The sequence below is a fragment of the Gavialis gangeticus genome, unplaced genomic scaffold (genome assembly GCF_001723915.1).
Source record: "Gavialis gangeticus isolate Ggan-Ray unplaced genomic scaffold, GavGan_comp1, whole genome shotgun sequence".
In the NCBI taxonomy this organism is placed as follows: Eukaryota; Metazoa; Chordata; order Crocodylia; family Gavialidae; genus Gavialis; species Gavialis gangeticus.
This window is the reverse complement of record NW_017729012.1, coordinates 1,566,176-1,583,790: the sequence shown is the minus strand read 5'-3', so window position 1 is coordinate 1,583,790 and position 17,615 is coordinate 1,566,176. Positions and strand designations below refer to the sequence as shown.

Here is a 17,615-nt window from a genome sequence, read left to right as displayed (position 1 = left end):
GGAGATGTGTCTGTCTTAGAACTTCAGTAGAACCTGAAAGGCATGTAGCTTCTTATTGTTTGCATATTGTTCTTATCCCTTAGTGGGAGTGTTTTCTAGGAGCATATCCAGTAATACTTTTAAGAATTGTCACCTTTTTTTTTTTAATTACACCAACCCTTTAGGAAACACCACAGAAGCTCCAAGCGTTTGAATAGCATGCAGAAGTAATGAATCAAATGGCTGTTGGGTGATTTACAGTGCTCCTTCACCGCAACTAACTAGCAATTTGTAATATTTAATTATAGATAATTTTCCCTTCATCTATCTAGGTACTTATGACCCCCATTACTGTCGTTTCTGAGCACTCACAGCATTGATCAAAGTTTCTAAATAATTTCAGTATTAAGGATCAGATCTTCAGCTGGCATAAAGAGTAGCTCCTTTCACTTCAATGGAGCCATGCTGAGATCCATCAACTGAGGAGCTGGCCATAAACAGTTTATTAAAGCATGCTGCATCTTCGAGCCCATCAAATCGGTTGGATCTCTTAAAAGTTTGTCAGCTGAATTCTGGATGAGAGATGCAAAGTTTCACACTTAAAGGTGGAAAGATAATAAGGCATACTTAAGCTTGATATTGGAAGGAAATTGAATGGTGGATCTGAACGGAGCAAATTCTGTCCACGTTACTCGGCCCCCTGGTATTAGGAATTGGATGTACTGATTTGGACCAAAGAGCTTTCTAAATCAGGACAAGCACAGAGGCAGCTTGATTCCCAAAGCTAGAATGCACTGACCCGTCTTCTTGGGCCAACTTGCTGGAGAGCAAAAGGTTGAGAGGAGGGGTGGGAGTGCAGGGGCCACACGCTGGATAAAGAGAAGAGCTGGTCAGTTCAGCTGCACTATGGTTTCTTTGGAGTTTGATTTATTTCGAAATGGTTGGCTTTCGTTAAATGAGTCATTAAACAGCACAGAGATGAGAGGATAAGAAAACAGAAACATTACAGGGAACGAGAGGAATCTTATGTAACGACCTTTTTTTGTTTTAGCTGAGCATGTTTACTTATACCTCTTCTATTTAAATTAGGGATGGAAGAGAAGGAAAGGATACTTGTGGGCAGTGTGTTTCCTTTGCCAGGTTTCTAAGGGTGTACCCCCAAATGCAAGTTAAACAAGAGCCATAATATTTTCTTTTCAGGGACACACTGCTTCTTTTCTCAGTGCTTTCCTAGTTTCACAGAGGCATGATTGACCAGAAGCCCAGGAAACGCCTGGCAAGATGCCAGCTTTTATTTGTTACAGGAGGTTAAAGGTTACCTAGAGCATAAAAGAGCTTTTTCTTGCTTGGACAGTCCCATCACTGTGTACATCAGCATAACTAACAGCGCTGGCAAAACTCAGAAGCTGTCTAGAGACTTCTGGCAAACTTTAAAAGACGGTTCAAAAAAAGAAAATATAAGATTCCACTAATTTAATTCTATGCACTTATATACACCCACACTCATCCACAGAAATCAGCACAAAAGCATACACAACCTTAAATTAGTGAGATCCTTACTTTGTTTGAAAGTTTGGCAAATAGCTCAATACATACAAAAACACATACAAATATATACGGGAACCAGAGAGAGCCTTTCTAATATAAAGCCTCATTTTATTGTGCTTCTTAGAGATTAATAATTATTCTCTTATCCTTTGAGAGCTGATGCCATTTCATTTTTCCCCATACACCCACACTGCTGTTTCCTTCTGATCTAGATTTGTAGCTTAGCTACTGTTCCACTAAAAAAGAAAGTATCCGATAATACCATCCTATAAAGATGCCTATAATGTCTCTGCCTGTTCCTGTCTGTAACAAAGAACGAAAATGTCAGCTATTTACAAAAGGAAAATAAAGAACTTGCTCTTCCAAACAGCCCAGGGAGAATATCCTAACCACGAAGGTGTTTCTTGTGTGTTTCAAGTTAAAAAGGAAGGAAAAAAAGCAAAACTGAAGATCTGACACTAGCTTCTGTTTAATCAATCATCCTTATAGGATTATTGTCTTTAAAGTGTGTAATTATAAACAACAGATGGGAGAAATGCTTAGCATAAAGAAGAGAGAGGCAAAGCAGCTCAGCATAAAGAAAAGAGAGGGAAAGGAGCTCAGCATGTTGACAAGTGTTTACTATTTGGATCTGATCTGTGTGCGCATGTGCATTTGAATTGGAACCAACTGCGTGTGTGTGCGTGTGTCTATTTGGATCTGAACCAACTCTGTGTGTGTGCACACGTGTGTGTGTTTCTTCACAATACAGGTTTCCTCTCTTCCTGGAGTCTGATGTTATGAGGTGCGAAAGACTACCATAATGGAGCTCTTCCAAAGTTCTTCTGAACTCCATCAGCTGCCCAGAAACCCTCCAGTTCTCCGGATATAAGCATCATGCCAGTCTTGCCGCTGTCAATGCCAAAAGAGTATTTTTGCACGTTAAAGTGATGGGATGAACTTATGGGAGGGACTAACCCACATTCCAATGGTGATTCAAGGGCCGTTCTGAAGGCGTGAAGTGCCTAGCTTCAGCAAGGGCATGGCCAAAGCTTTTTTCAGACTACAGAAGTTTCTTCGGCGGACCCAGTTTCTGCTCTTCTTTCTCACAGCCGCGTATCTAATGGCTGGCAGCCTTCTCCTGTTACAGCGGTCCCGCTTGGTTATTCAGCAGGGAGCACGGGGGACCTCAAATAGCCAGGCTGTCCCACTTTCAGACGTTATGATAGGAGTTGGAATCCTAGACACCACCAGAGCACTGCAAAACCCTCACTTGAGTCCTAAGTTTCTGGTAGGTGTGAACGTGGTCCACGACTCTTCTTCAGACCAGAGGTACGGGCCACGGTGGCTCATGTCTCGAAACTCAGAACTGAGGCAGTTGAGACGACGCTGGTTTCACAGGTTCATTAATGAGCAAGAACCCATGCAAGCAACGGGATCTAAGGTGATGAAACACAAAGCTGAAAACAAAGGTAAGGGACTTGTCCCAACTTTGCTGTTGTATCCATCTATCACACCCTCATGAAAGACCTGGTTTTAGGCAAAGAGTGACATGTTTCTCAACTTGTAAAAGTAGTCCAACTGCTTACAGAAAGCGTGCTTTTGTACTGTTGGAATATTTGCAAGCCAGTTTCTAAGCAAGTGTATGAGCCATGACATTTATCATTCTTACATCCCCACTCATCGATTTTCCCCTTCTTCCAAAAACAGAATAATTGAATTTAATGGAAACCTCTCTGATGAAAGACAAGGCCAATTGCAATTAAATATTTGACCATAAATGAAAAGATTCTCACAAGCAGCTCATTACTGAATGTTCCTAGTGGTATGGAAAGCACTGCATCTCTCTCTCTCTCTCCCCCCGCCCCCCTTGCTGCTGGTGCACTTTTCTCTGAATGCTTTTCTGCCGAGTTAAATAGCACTGATCAGATTCATTTTTCCTTTTTTCTTTGAACAAGTGGAGATGACAATTCTTAAAATGCGTTCTCTCCCCCAGACCAGGGATAGTTTTAAAACTGGAGTTGTATTGAATTAAGAACCCCAAACACCAGTATATATAGCATCACACAAGCCTGCCTACTGGGGTTGAGTCTTTCCAGGGTACAGCAAACACTGCTGCAGCAAATCACATGTATGGTGTGCAGGTCTGTCCTCCTCCATCTCCCACAAGCTCTTCAATCTTTAAAGGGACATGTCACAAGTAAGTGTAACCCTGGCATTCCCTTCAAGTGCTACATAAGTACCATGTAAGACGAAAGAAAATCCTGGAAGTGACTTGGCTGGGTGGGTAGTATAAGTGTTACTGAAAATTCACATGACAGCAGGCTGAAAGGAGAACATCAATGCATTAATGTTTTTGATCCTTAAAGTTTACCATCCGCATCAATATAAACTAAACTAAACCAAACCCATTTTGCTATGGGTCTGATCATGTTAAGGAATAAAAACATGAGCTATCCCAGTGAACTCATTGGAGAAACTTGAGAGAGAGTGCAGCTCAGTATGAGGAAGGCCCGAACTACAGCTTGGACAATTCAGGACAATTTCCTTGGGGCAGATTGTGTCCAGATCTTATGTAAACCATCCATGAACAAAATCTCCCACACACAAGGGCTCACTGGGGCTAAGGCAGTTATCCATCAAAGTGGGGTTTTCAAGTGCACCGAAGCAAGTTAGGAACCTACCTCTCATCAATTTGCATTGGAGCTAGTTGCCTAACCACCATAGACTCTCTTGACAATCCCACTCAGGGCCAATCTTGGTCTTTAAAAGTCTAAATGCCTCTGAAATTTCTCCATAAGCAGCAACAAAGGCCCCCTCTGAATTCTGCAGGCTCTGAATCAGGTGCTAATACTGCCAATGCTTCTCCAGAACAAGGCCAGAGACATAATGCCAGCCACATTAAAGAAATAGTGTTAAATGGTTACAGGGAAGGAGCAAGGTTTGATCAGGTATGTTCTGAGCAGCCTGCAAGTGATAGAGGAGCCCTGCTCGAAAGCCGTATCATGAGTAATAATCACATGGACTTTAGTGGCTGTCGCCAGGTCACTGTAGACTAAAGAAGGGAACAGTCATAATATGGTACATGGAGATCATTCTCTTGCCTTACGCGCTGAGCATGCTGTAGTCATTTGCAGCAAGAGCAAAGTTCTTGTTGTGCATGTCTACTACAGTGCTACACATGTACACTTGGACTTTCAGTATCCATAGACAAGCACTTCTTTTCCTTAAGCATGTAAAACTAATGGCACAGGGTTCCACTACAACCCCACAAGGTTGGCACAGATAAAGATAAGGCACTATCAGCAGCAGTGCAAGGATCTTTGGTACCAACAACCCTAGTTCCCCCTTGCCAGGATTTCACAACCAGGTACAGCCCCACTAGATTTTGGCTGTCCAGGGGAGGGCTGTGTTCTCCTTTATCACCACACTGCCCTAGCAATAAAGGCATAGAGAAAAGGGATCCTGAATAAAAATAGACACCACATACAAACATGCTCTTCATTTTGTTGATTAATGGCATCAAAAGGAAAATGATACCACAGGAATTTTTTCTTTTTTTTTGGTGGGAAAAGTGCCTAGCAGCAACACCCACTGGGTGCGTTTTTGGAACCTGAAACAAAAAAGTTTGCATTAACGATGCGTGACAGATCGATCAAAACAGAGTGGTGAGAATTATCAGGAACACAGAGAAGCAGTTTGCAATACTGCTCGGGGGCTTTCCCCCCCACGAAGCTTCACAACCCACTGGTTTGGGCTGTGAAGACAATAAGGCCATACATGGATTTTAAATCAATTGAAATGCAGTAGCTTGCATGACTATGGACTTGAGATTCTCACAGTACACCCCAGGCTACCACGAAACAAAAGCATGGGCATTCCTTACACTTAAGGTTGGCCCAAACTAATGACTGATCTAATAATGTACCCAGAAAAGTTGACAACACCTACAAAGGAAAGGTCTGAGTCTCCTTTCACTCACAACAAGGAGGTGCTGGTCTAGCTCCATTGTTTCCAGTACAGTTATTTCTGATCATTACTGGTATCATCAAGACCTGACTGAAAAGTGGATCAAGGATGGTGCAGTGTTTAGGTGCCAACCTGGCACTGGGCAGACCTCCAGTTGTGCCTTGGTTTGATATAGACTTCCTGTGTGACCCTGAGCATGTAATTTGATCATGCATGATTCAGTTCACCATCCATAAACCAGATGAGGGGTATTGCAAAGCAAAATGCATTACGGATTATGAGGCACTCTGATGCCATGGTAGTGGAGGCCTTATGAGCATCTAAGGTTAACAGCATACTCTTCTACACTGACCGACAATTCCTCTAGGAGCTATTCAGAAGCCTAAACAGCTGTGTAGGGGACACATCAGCTGAATACATGAGCAAGCTCACATGCTATCAGATAAAGCTGAGGAGGTATATGCAAATAACACCTCTGCTTTAAGGTGATGAGATATTTTACTGGGAGGAAGTCGCTAGGGGAAGCTGAAACTTCAGCAGGCATTATAGTCACTGAGTATTTCATTGCATCTTGGAAGGGATCCACAAAGAAATAAAGAGCCCATAAGTTTACTAGGAGAAGAAAAACAAAATCGAACGCTGTGCATGGAAAGTTTAATTTGTAACTGATAACTATTTCCAAAGACATCCCAATGCTTGTTAACAATGCTGTTATTAATAGTCATTTCATGTTCACTCAAAGATTCAAATGATGCATGTTCAAATGAACATAACTCAGTGAGATGTAGCAATAAGTAATCCTTTGGCTCCATTTCAGCTTGCAATTATAACTTAGTGAGGCACTAGATTAATGTCTGGTACAGGCGCTGGCCTAAACTCATTTTATGGATATTTTCAAAATGAATATAAATTTAAAATATTAAGGGCTGATTATTCAGTAAGGCTGAGATTTTTCAAAGGAGCCTACGGGTAAAGTTTTCAAAAGTGCTTTACTGAGTCAAAAGCCTAAGTTCCATTTTCACAAGTGACTTATGGGTAAGATTTTTCAAAGGTTCACAGAAGCAGGTAGGTAGGTGCCTGGTGGGATTTTCAGAAACAGGTTAGGTAATTCAGAGCTTCAAAGGAGTTAGGAAAAGGTTCTGCTTAGATTGCCTTTGAAAACACCACTACATGCCCACCTGCAGTTTTTGGTGCTTGAGTGAATTTTTGAAAACATTACCTCCTTAGGACAAGGCATCCCCATTCAAGGATGAGGTGGGCCTATTTCAACATAAATTTAGGATAAGGAATGCTTCTCACTACGTGCTTGCACAGTGTCTGGTACAATGAGGCCTCTGAGTATTATTTTTAATACCAAAAAGAATTTGGTTCTGTTCAGCAGACAGTATTTCTCAGGTACGAACATAGGATGCCGTGTAATAGATCACATTGATTAGTTATAATTTTTTGTTCCATTCCTCATGACTCTATGTACCTGACAGACAACTGAGATATTGTCACTAAAGTGCCATTGTATTAAATGACTGTGTGAAGTCAAATTTAGGTTGATATATGAGGTTATATATTGGATGTTGATAAGTGAATATAAGGTAGTTTCATACATGGTAAGGCTGGAAGGGACCTCAGAAGATCATAGTTACCGGAATTCAAAGTGACGTAAACTGCTCCTGGAATCGGGTACAATGTTCCTTAGCTCAGCTTCCCATACACAGACTGTGAGCTTGGTACACCAGCCCCAGACGTTACATTTTCAACTGCAACTGGGTGGAATCAAAACCACTGAAATCAGAAGTCTCCAGTGAAATAAGAAAATTCTTATTGCAGGTGCATAACTCACATCTCATTAACAGCTTATTGTGGGTGTGTAGTCACAGCTTGTGAATTTTCTAATTGCATGTTTGCAAATTACCAATGTGCAGTTCTTTGAAACTACTGTGGTGTTTGTAATATTCAAATCTTTGATTTATTTTCTTAGCTCTAAAGTCTATTAGAGTGTTGAGTGGCTTATTCTTATTCTTTCATTTGTTATCAATTCCAAACTTATACTCCCCTTCCTTTCTACAGCTTACATGCTACTTACATTGTCTAATATTTCTATTTTCATCTCACGGCTTCCAGAATCAAATTTCCTTCGCTCCTTTACACTTTAATAACTCTATGTATTTAAATATGTTATTGTATGTTATAAGGTAGCTCCATATTTCTTCCAGTGATGAATTCTTTTCAGTGGAATGGGCAAGAAAAGCTTTTCATGTAGTTTATAACTGATGGCAAAAAATGACGTGTAATATAGATTTCACAGACATTAGGGGTGGAAGGGACCTCGGAAGATCTTCAAGTCCAGCCCCCTGCCCCAGGGGCAGGAAGTCAGCTGGGGTCATAGGATCCCAGCAAGATAAACATCATATAGGATGCAGTCTTGTTCACATGCTAAGCAAAGTGTGATGTATTTAATAGGACTTAATGATGACGATAGAGAACGGTGGTGTAATGTGCTGGTGAGACTTCTCCACAGTTAAGACTAAGCCGACTGACCCAAAGCAGTTACAAGGGGGAATTCACGTGGCAGCAAAGGGCCAACACAACCCATGCAACTGCAAATAGGGAAACGAGGTCACTTGATCCCAGCGCTCTTTCCTGCCCAGAGCAGGGGGTTGGACTTGATGATCTAATAGGTCCCTTTCGACCCTAGAAATCGATGAAATCTGAGGGTACCATGTTGCACTCTGGTGATCTGTACCTGCTACAGTGGTACCCAGGTGACAGAGGCTTTTGTAGGCAGGGACAAGTTAGATGCTGTCCAGATTTGCTGTAGGGGCTTAACCCAGCCCAGACCCAGATCCAGACTGTGCCTCAGGCAGGGAGAAGGAGGGGCAACATGGAACTAGATGCAGAGTACAGGGAACATGGAAAGAGGCAGGAGGTGTTCCAAGGAGATGGGATGAAGCAAATACTAGCAGCACAGGGGCTAAGGAAAGAGTGAGTAAGGGACAGGGAAAGGCAGAAGCCTTCTGGAAGGGTAATATTTCTCTTCTTTCCTTTTCTTTGCTTTCCACTGTTCTCTCCCTCCACATCTTACCTGGTATAAACTCCCCTGACCCATGCGCTGTGCTTTGCATCTTATTGCTACAATGTGCAGGAAGTTGCAGGGCAGGGGGCTTTCATCAATAGGCCCCATCAGGTCTCAAAAGTACATTCTCCTCATATGAGCCTCACCTCCTAATCATAACCCCTTTCTAACCGTGTTGGCACTGCCATATAATCCACCATCCCACCTAGCCAGATCCCCCTTCTCCACACACCCTACCCCCACATTTAAACTGACCTTCTTACAACAAACCATTTCTTACAACATTTTCAGTCAACCTTACTGGTATATGCATTAGTCATGGCTACCAACATGCTGTTATTGCCCTTCAAAAGAAAAACTAAGGGCCTTGAATTTGCATTTGAATGTTCCGTATGTATAAAATTCTCTCTAACCGTTTCGTGCACTTTAGGCACTTATATTGGATGCTTCAGTGATGATTCCAGAGAAAGGACAATGAAGGGAGCTGTGTTTTATGACTTAAGAAAAATGACAGTATCTCACTGTCAGGAAGCGTGTGCTGAGAGGTAAAGTGATGTTTCTCACTGTACTTGTATCTGTTTGCCGATAACAAAGGGAATTCAACTCAGAAGGGGAAAGAACTAACCTGTGTCCAAGAGGAGACTTGTAGCTAATGGGGTTACCCTGTACCTCCAAGAAAACCTGGATGAAGTGGGTTGTTTTGGGTCCCCCCATCTACAGTGGAATAGTTATTTCATGGTTGGTATGCTAGTTTGACTTTAAGAAGTCTCCACTGAAGAAATGTATGTGACTACACAGGCCTGGAAAAGCTCTCTGGCCTGATCTATAGTTAAGCAGAAGGCAGGGTAAATATGCATTTTAGACTAACTAGCTAAGATCTCTCACTCTCTCTCTATTCCATTGAGGTAAGCCATAAAGATATATAGATATAGATATTAGAGATAGATATATAAGCATGTTTGTATGTGGTGTCTATTTTTATTCACAATCCCTTTTCTCTATGCCTTTATTGTTAGGGCAATGTGGTGATAAAGATACAGATATAGATATCTATATAGAGATTATATCTATATCTATAGATCTCTAGATAGAGACAGAGATAGCGTAAGCTTTTGTGAACTCAAGTTCACTTCATGACATGCTGTGAAAGGACAAGCATTGACCAGTGTCTAAAGTGGAGCGAGTGGTGCAAATAAAAAAGGTGGGAAGAGAGCAGGGAAAGAAAAGGGGCAGCAAACAAGAAAAGAAGCCATAGGAACAAAAGAGTCACAAAAACTAATTGTGGTAATGGGACAGGAATCCATAGCTCCCCACTTAAACCAGACTTAACACAATCCAATCTGTAGATAACTCTTGATCATGCTCAAAAACTGGCTTTTAACATTTTGCTGCCTGAACCTGACTTTGGACTAATACGGCTAACTGCCTCTCACTGATCTATAGTCCAAATTGTAGCCCTTGTTAAATGGGACTAAGGGGCTGGGGCGTAAGCACCTGGGATCAGGTCAAAGAACATGCAGCTGGGATACTTTATGGCTTACCTCAACGCTGGAGCAGGTGAGCAAGGAGAGGGCAGAAAAGCATCAGAGCCTTGGCTTCAGTTCCTTGCTAACTGACCAGATGAGCTAGGGGTGAATGAATGAAGGATAATTTATGACTAGTTAAACTACTTCAGCAGTTTTCCTGATCCCAAGGGCAAGATGAAGGGGAAGAACTGCTATTCAAAAAGTGCATCTCTGAAGCATATTGACCCTTACTCTTTGGGCGATACCATTTACATGCTTCCCAGGGCTCAGGGTACTGCTCAGCCATGTGATATTGTCTCTGCAGAGAATAGTTGGAATACTTTAGGGGTTGCTCAGGATTAATTGGGTGCCTGTGAAAACTTCACTCAAGACCAGGAGCTCATGGTAGATTTGGGAGACGTGGAAAGGACACCCCACATACAGCACGGACCGGTTTACTTGTGCTCATATTGCCACTTGATGCCAATGGCAGCTGCAGGCACGAAGCACTTTTGAAGGTTGAGCCAATTATTCAAAACACATGCATATATATTGACATGGTATTTAAAGCCCAAATTGTTCACCTTCTCCAATGCATTTTTGTTAACCTGTAGTGATGATTATGGTAGCAAACTTTATATGAGACATCAGATGCAGACCAAAGAAGGGATATGCATCCTTTTTGGTGGTCAGTGTGGGATTCCCTTCACAAATCAAGTATTTTATTAATTTTTGATGGACGGTGCGATCCCTTATTTTGAATACCTGTCAGTTGGGGGAAACGAGCGTCTCCGAGTCAGTGTTATCCAAATCACACCTGCACACTGGTGTGGGCAAAAGAGAGAAAATCTTCAACCTTGAGAGAGAAACTTAAAGACTTTCCCTTTATAGGCCATCATTTGGTACCACCAGTTAGATGCCATCAATGCTAGCATTAACTTCCATGCAGCAAGGCACACATTTGAATTTTTAAAAGAGACTCCTGTCAATCCAAGCGGATTGTCATTTCATGCTTATTAGGGAAGCTTCTTCATCTGCAGCCACTGCTCACTGAAGCTGCGAGTTTTGTACCTTGAAAGAGACTGCAAGCCTTTCATCTATTATTCAAGTAATAGCCAATTCTTTTTGTTTTGTTTTGACCATCTGAAAATTACTTGGCTGGATCCAAAGTGCTTTCTGATAAAAGCTAGTTACAGCAGTTTATGAAATGGACTTCTATGTCACTCTAAGTAGCCATTAGTACTTTCTAAGAAGCACTGCATCTGGGATGTTAAAACGTCGGTGCCCTGGGGGACATTGAATGGTGCCTAGCAAAACTGCCTGCCTTTACTGGTTGCTTTTCACAGTCATGCATAAAACTGTCCACTTTTTAACAGTTGCATTTCTGGGACGGAGGAGGAACAGTCCCTGTGTAAAAGCTGCTAAGCTTCTCAAGTGCACTGGTAAACGTTGGGATAAACCTATACTGAAGCTACTGTTTTCTCCCTCCTCTTCCCCCTCCACCAGGGCCTACACCTTTGCTGGCTTAGAATATGGTGCTGAATGTTACTGTGGGAACAAGCTCCCAGTGAACATTGCCAAGCCAGAGGAGTGCAATAATGAATGCAAAGGAGAGAAAGGCTCCATCTGCGGAGGAGTGAACAGGCTTTCTGTCTACAGAGTGGAGGAACTAAGAGCAGGAGCAAAACAAAGTGAGTGATACAAAGCTATTCCCAAGTCTTTCTTCCCAGCCAGGGACAGAGCATTCAGTGCAGCGGCTTGTACAAAGTTCATTCAACTAAGCGGCCTCAGAGATGAATGTTAATAAGTACTTCTTGTTCCACCTTCCCATCCCACCCCAGAGACCTGACCGGTGGGGTTTTAAATGTGGTGAATGGCAACTGACCACAAAAATTGGATAGCTCTCATGGATGGTGCAGGTAATTTGGTTCACCAACACAGTTTGACCATATTGGTATTCAGGAGGAGTGGGAAGTATCTGACTTTGCAGCATCACTTTTGCTACATAAAGCAGCAGAGTAACCATACGAACCCATAAAACATAGTGCGGAATGATTGTCACTGCAATAAGATTTCATCTCCGAAAAAAAGAAAAAAGAAACCCCGCACCCCACCAAAAGCCCATTATGCATTCACGCTTAGAGGGTGAAGAAGAATTATATCAGAAACAAAGCCTGAAACCTCTCTTCTGCAAACAGCATAAAGAAAACATGCATCAATACCATCCTTAACCCACACTTTATCTTAAGCAAAATCAATAGAGTTTCACACGCACAGACTTCCAATGGTAGAAGAAGGATATGAGCAAGCATGTATCTCTTTTAGATGAGAACTAGAAATGACATCACCCACAAGGCTTCGCTAGGTCCTAATGACTCTTGTTCTACCAGTGGCTGAGATTTCGGTCAGATTTTTGTTCAGTTTTGACCCAATGTTTATTCTATTTGCCACTCAATTAGGATTTATTGTGAGAGAGAAAAATAGATAAACCTCCAGGCCAACACAAAGCACATAAAGTGTCTAAACAGTTGAGCAATCTGTACTTTTACCAAGCTTATGATTCCCTGAGGATCCTATTTGCTGAGAACAAACACTAAGTCCTTAGGTTGCAGCATCATATATGGTGTTTCATTGCTTCTCAAAGAGGAGTCAAGGCCTGTACAATTATGCACCCAGCTACATATAAATTATATATCCAAGGTACACAAGCCTAAATTGCTAGTGCCAAGCTGACAGGCACTTTGGCAAGCTTCCCGGGTTTTGCATCACTGTTTAAATCTGCGGCATGTTAAAAAAAAATGCCATTTCACAAGAAAAGACTAGATTCACTTTTTCTTCTTAAGTATGAGTGAATTACAGAGGTGGAGAATGATGCACTGGGCGAGACTCTGACATCTCGCTCACCTTGAATAATACTTGTCATCTAACTCTTTGAATACCCCTATTAAAATTAGCAAGGCTACTGGCTAAGCATGGGACTATTCAAGCTGAATGTAGTCCTGAAAGCTGTGTGAACCAAAGAGTGATCCACAGAGAATAAGCCACTGAGCATGTCTCATACACCATGTGGCAAAGCCTCTCCGCCTCCTTCCCTACTATTTTGGTTCCTTACCTGCCATAGAGTCAGGAGCGGAAGAAGGTTAGAAGCGTCTGATGGAATACCTTTCCACTGGAAAGTGCAGATTCAACAAAGTGTGGACTTTAAGGAGCGACATAGTGCTACCTACATTTTCACTGGAAACCAGGCGGGAAGGTCGCCCTTGTTTCCTACTCGCAAGTCATTCATGTGTCCGGTTCCCTGGGCTCTCAAGCTCTTCAGCAAGCCCGGGGCCCGGGCCACCTGCTTGTCAGACCCCAGACTACCCAGCACTCGGGCTTCTTTGCCTCTGCTTGGACAGACTAGCTAAAACAGATTGCCACGCAGGAAATGTTCAACCCATTTGGGTCTTCTGAAACAAAACCACAAAAAAAAAACAACCCAAAACCTCTGCATCTCTTGAAGAAAATGTCACACTTCCAACTTTTGCTTCCAATTCTGAAAGAAAAGGAACTGGCAAGTGTGACATTTTCTGGGGAAAACAATTTTGGGTCCCATGCAGCTGCAATCAGAAGATAATTCAGTCCTCATGGCTCAGTTACTCTTGGCATGTTTGATGAACATTACCACAAAGAAAGAGTTCTGGCTGATTTTTCCAACCAGGTGAGGAGCTCAATTTGTGTACATTTGCCAGCAGATTTGCACCCACCTAGGTAAAAAAATAAAGCTTTAGCGAGGAAACTGTTTGCACTAGTCTTGTCACACTAAGGTGCTTATACTGAGGAATCAAAAAAAACCCCAAAACAAAACAGCTTAATATCCCAACCTGTTAAAACCCTACGAATTCCACTGACTTCACTGAAAGCTAAAGGTCAGTCATAAATAGGCAACTACATAATGATCACATTAGAATTATAGATAAACGTAGTGTTATCTCCACATAGTCTGATCAATTCGCAGAAAACCATAAAAATATAAGATATTCCTCATCATAAGGGAAATTAGCACAAAATCCCACCCTCTTTGTACCAGCGACTGCCATCCAGGACACAGCTTGGTGCAGGGGGCTGGACCCGATGATCTTCTGAGGTCCCTTCCAGCCTTACAATCTATGGGTCTATAAGCTCCTGGCCCTTGAGCTCTGAGCAGAAGCCTCAGGTTATGAGCTTGATCATTGAATCAACAGATCGTTACTAGCGTGCATCCCCCTTCTCTGATTTGGGATCATCATTAGCTCACATTGTTTGGGGAAGGCTCTTTAGGATCATAAGCAAGAATGAATGCCTTCTACAGGGAGCATATGATGAACCAGACCTGCAAGGTAGCACGACAGCTTCCACCTTGGTGAACACTGAAAGCACAGGCAGACACCCCCGGAGCTCAAAAAAGCATGAGTCTCTGAAGCTCAGAGCTCCAAGCCTACAACTGTCCAACTGAGAACTGGAAAGGACTCATTCCTGGGACTGGGCACAACAAGGGAAGCATAACTTTCCAGGAACCTGTGGTTCCCAGTAACCCTTGTTGTAGCAACATATGTTGAGAGAATTGCCAAGGTATGGACTATACAGTGCCGAGTACAGCACAAAAGCTTATAGAGAACAGAATAGCCCATCATTTTCCAAGAGGCAGAATTTGGTTGTGTTTACAGCTTTCACCCTCAGGAATGAGGAAAAATAGGAACAGAACAAGACCCAATCGTTCCATTACTATTTGTGGATTATATGAGAGTCCCACATTTACCCAGTGGCTTGCAAATGTTAATATGAGCTGTTGGGCCCTTGGATCATACGTGATAGGCTTTTCTAATTTCCAGCTTAATTTAGAAGAGGTAACAGCAAAAGCAACACAAAACTTTTTGCAAAACTCCGTATTGGCACAGGCACACTTGCTTTGCTGCTGCAGAAATAAAGCTATTCACACACACCGGTAGGTAAATACCAAACACAAGCACCTTTTCACACCAGCACAAATCAGCAGTAGCTTTGCTACTGTCTAATGAGATTACAGGAGTGCAAGCAGGATCAAAATGTACCACAAAGTAGAGCTTCCTACATAAAAGAACAGACGAGATTATTTACGTAACTGTGATATTTTTATTAGACTGAGAGAAAGCTTTTTCTGAGGTCATTTTGAGTGAAGACCCAATGCTTTCAGAAACGAAGACCCATTAGAAATGTCACCACCTTCTGCCCCAAGGTAAAGTTTTTGACCTGCCTTCTCCAATACAGACACAGAGAAGAATAGGTATTTAAATTTATAAGCGAAGGGGGGGGAACCTCCCAAAACACCCTGGTGGTGGTTAAGCACACATTGCTCAATCTTCTAGTGGAAGGTGCTTGTAACAGTAATACAAAAAGACCAGACACATTATCTCTTATGATCTAGTTTCTTCCACATCTTTCCTGCTGCTGTCTGTTTTGCTACTTGTATCCTGATTCCTATTGACAATATCTTGAAATCTATTATCTCTAGCAGACTGGTCTCCTACTGTTTCCCTTCCTAAATCAAAAACACCAGCCAAAGGGATCTTTTTTTGCTTGGAAATTTCAAAACTACCAAGTGCTATTTAGACATGACGTTTTCCCATTTGTTTCTAATCAGAGTTGGGCACCCACATCCCTTAGGTAGCTTTGTAAATCTCAGTTTAAAAAAATATATATTCAGCCCTACAAAAATGAGGGTCCCCCTTAGGGACCAGCTATTACACAGCAAGGGGTATCTGTGCTGACCTTGTATTTTCCGGGATAGTAAATGGGCCGGCATAATTGTTGGCAAAGGGTGAGTTTTCAGTGGCAATCACACTACACTAGTTGTCAACCTGTTGAGAAGCCAACAGGACTATTTAGCTTATCACAAGAAGATCAAGAAGCAACTTGATTATAGTGTGTAAGCACCATAGTAAGATAATACCAGGTACCAAGGTCCATTTTAATCTGTCAGAAAAAGGCATGTCAAGGACTGAAACCTGGAAGTTAAAGCCAAACACATTCAGAATAGAAATAAGGAATAATTTAACAGTGAAGGGGATCATCCCCCAAAACAAACTGTGTGGGGGACAGTGGATTTACCCTTTTCTGAAGTTTGCAAAACCAGTATCGGGTGACATTTTGGAATATACTGCACATTTTAGTCCAACTGAAGGTACTGTGCTCAGGTCAGGAGTCACTGGATGAAGTTTTTCCCATCTGTTACACAGGAAGTTAGATTAGCTGGTGCAGTGGTCCCTTCTGATCTTAAATGTATGCTGGGGTGGAAAGGGCTCTGAGTGACAATACAGGCAATAGGGACTTTTCAAATCCATAGTGTAAAACAAACAACTGGGAAAACTGTCTTGGTGACTACAACTCTACCTTCTTCTTTCCACTGAGCAAAATAAAATTGGTAGCAAGTTAGGGGAAGTTTGATCTCATATACTCCTTTGTATGTGGAGAGTAACACCGTGGGAATACATGGATTTACTCTGAATATGCACTGGCATGATTGACATTGGAATCTGGCTATTGTGACAGGGAAAAAAAATCATGTCTCCATAACCCAATTTCTCTCTTCAGAGCCCCCACCCCCCAAACATAACCTCTGTGGGCACTTTTAAATGTGCTCTGTGGGTGACATGGGTGGCACTTCCATTAGGGTGGCTCCAAAAGCCGCTCTAATTAAGGTCCCACCATGTCTCGTGCATCATAATTGAGTCCACTCCAATGTGCTGCAATTCCAGCACGTTGGAGCAGCCTCCGTGCTCGTGTATATGTTGCCTGTTACTCCAGCCCAATGTTAACTATACTTGTCCGATTACCTGAGGTAAGTACTGTTTAGGGAGACAGGGACATCCAATGAATAAAGCACTGGACCTCAACTCAGGAGACAAGTTTCATTCCCAGGCATGCCACTAGCCTGCTGAGTGTCCTTGGCAAGTTATTCAGGACTCATAGTAGAGATGATCTCTTTTAGTAGACCAACAAGATTTTTGCAAAAAAACCCGAACCCCCCCCCTGGACTCACCGGCTCCCGATTTTTTTGCAAAAATATTGTTGATCTAATAAAAGATCACCTCTACTACGAGTCCCGATTGTCTTTTGCTCTAGACCAATATGGCTACAACCTGGATACCTTGGCAAGTCATTTCACTTTTATATGCCTTTGTTTCCTCATATGTAAAATCAAGATAGATACTTGCTACCTCTGTAAAGTGTATAGGAAGCTAGAATTTAAAAGTGATATCTAAGTACTAGATGTTGTTATCATTATGGCTGTGTGTTTGGCTTAGCAAAATATCATTATCATTTCATTCATCACCACCATTCAAGTAAAAATAATACATTTGCATCAATTCCATAAGGGGGGAATTTATGCCTGTGTATTAAGTGTGAGGAAACCCTGCATTGCAACTCCAACCAGACAGAGAGCCTATTTCTCACCTCAGTTACACAGCTGCCACTCTACAATTCCTGGGGTTAATAAGATCGGTATCTGGCACCCAAGGAAAGAGCTTGCCCTCTCCATGAAGAACTTATTTAAAAAAAAAAAAAAA

At 42.2% G+C, this 17,615-nt stretch overlaps 1 protein-coding gene across 3 annotated transcripts in view; it reads left to right on the top strand.

Moving 5' to 3' along the window:
• Positions 1 to 17,615, top strand: part of WSCD1 (WSC domain containing 1) — a 64,890-nt gene that overhangs the window by 16,146 nt on the left and 31,129 nt on the right. For all 3 annotated transcript variants that reach the window (XM_019511019.1, XM_019511020.1, XM_019511021.1), the window contains exons 2-4: positions 2,279 to 2,978; positions 8,976 to 9,090; positions 11,557 to 11,741. In XM_019511019.1, coding sequence (XP_019366564.1) covers positions 2,549 to 2,978; positions 8,976 to 9,090; positions 11,557 to 11,741 — 730 coding nt within the window. In that variant the 5' untranslated portion in view covers positions 2,279 to 2,548. The remainder of the gene's footprint in view (positions 1 to 2,278; positions 2,979 to 8,975; positions 9,091 to 11,556; positions 11,742 to 17,615) is intronic.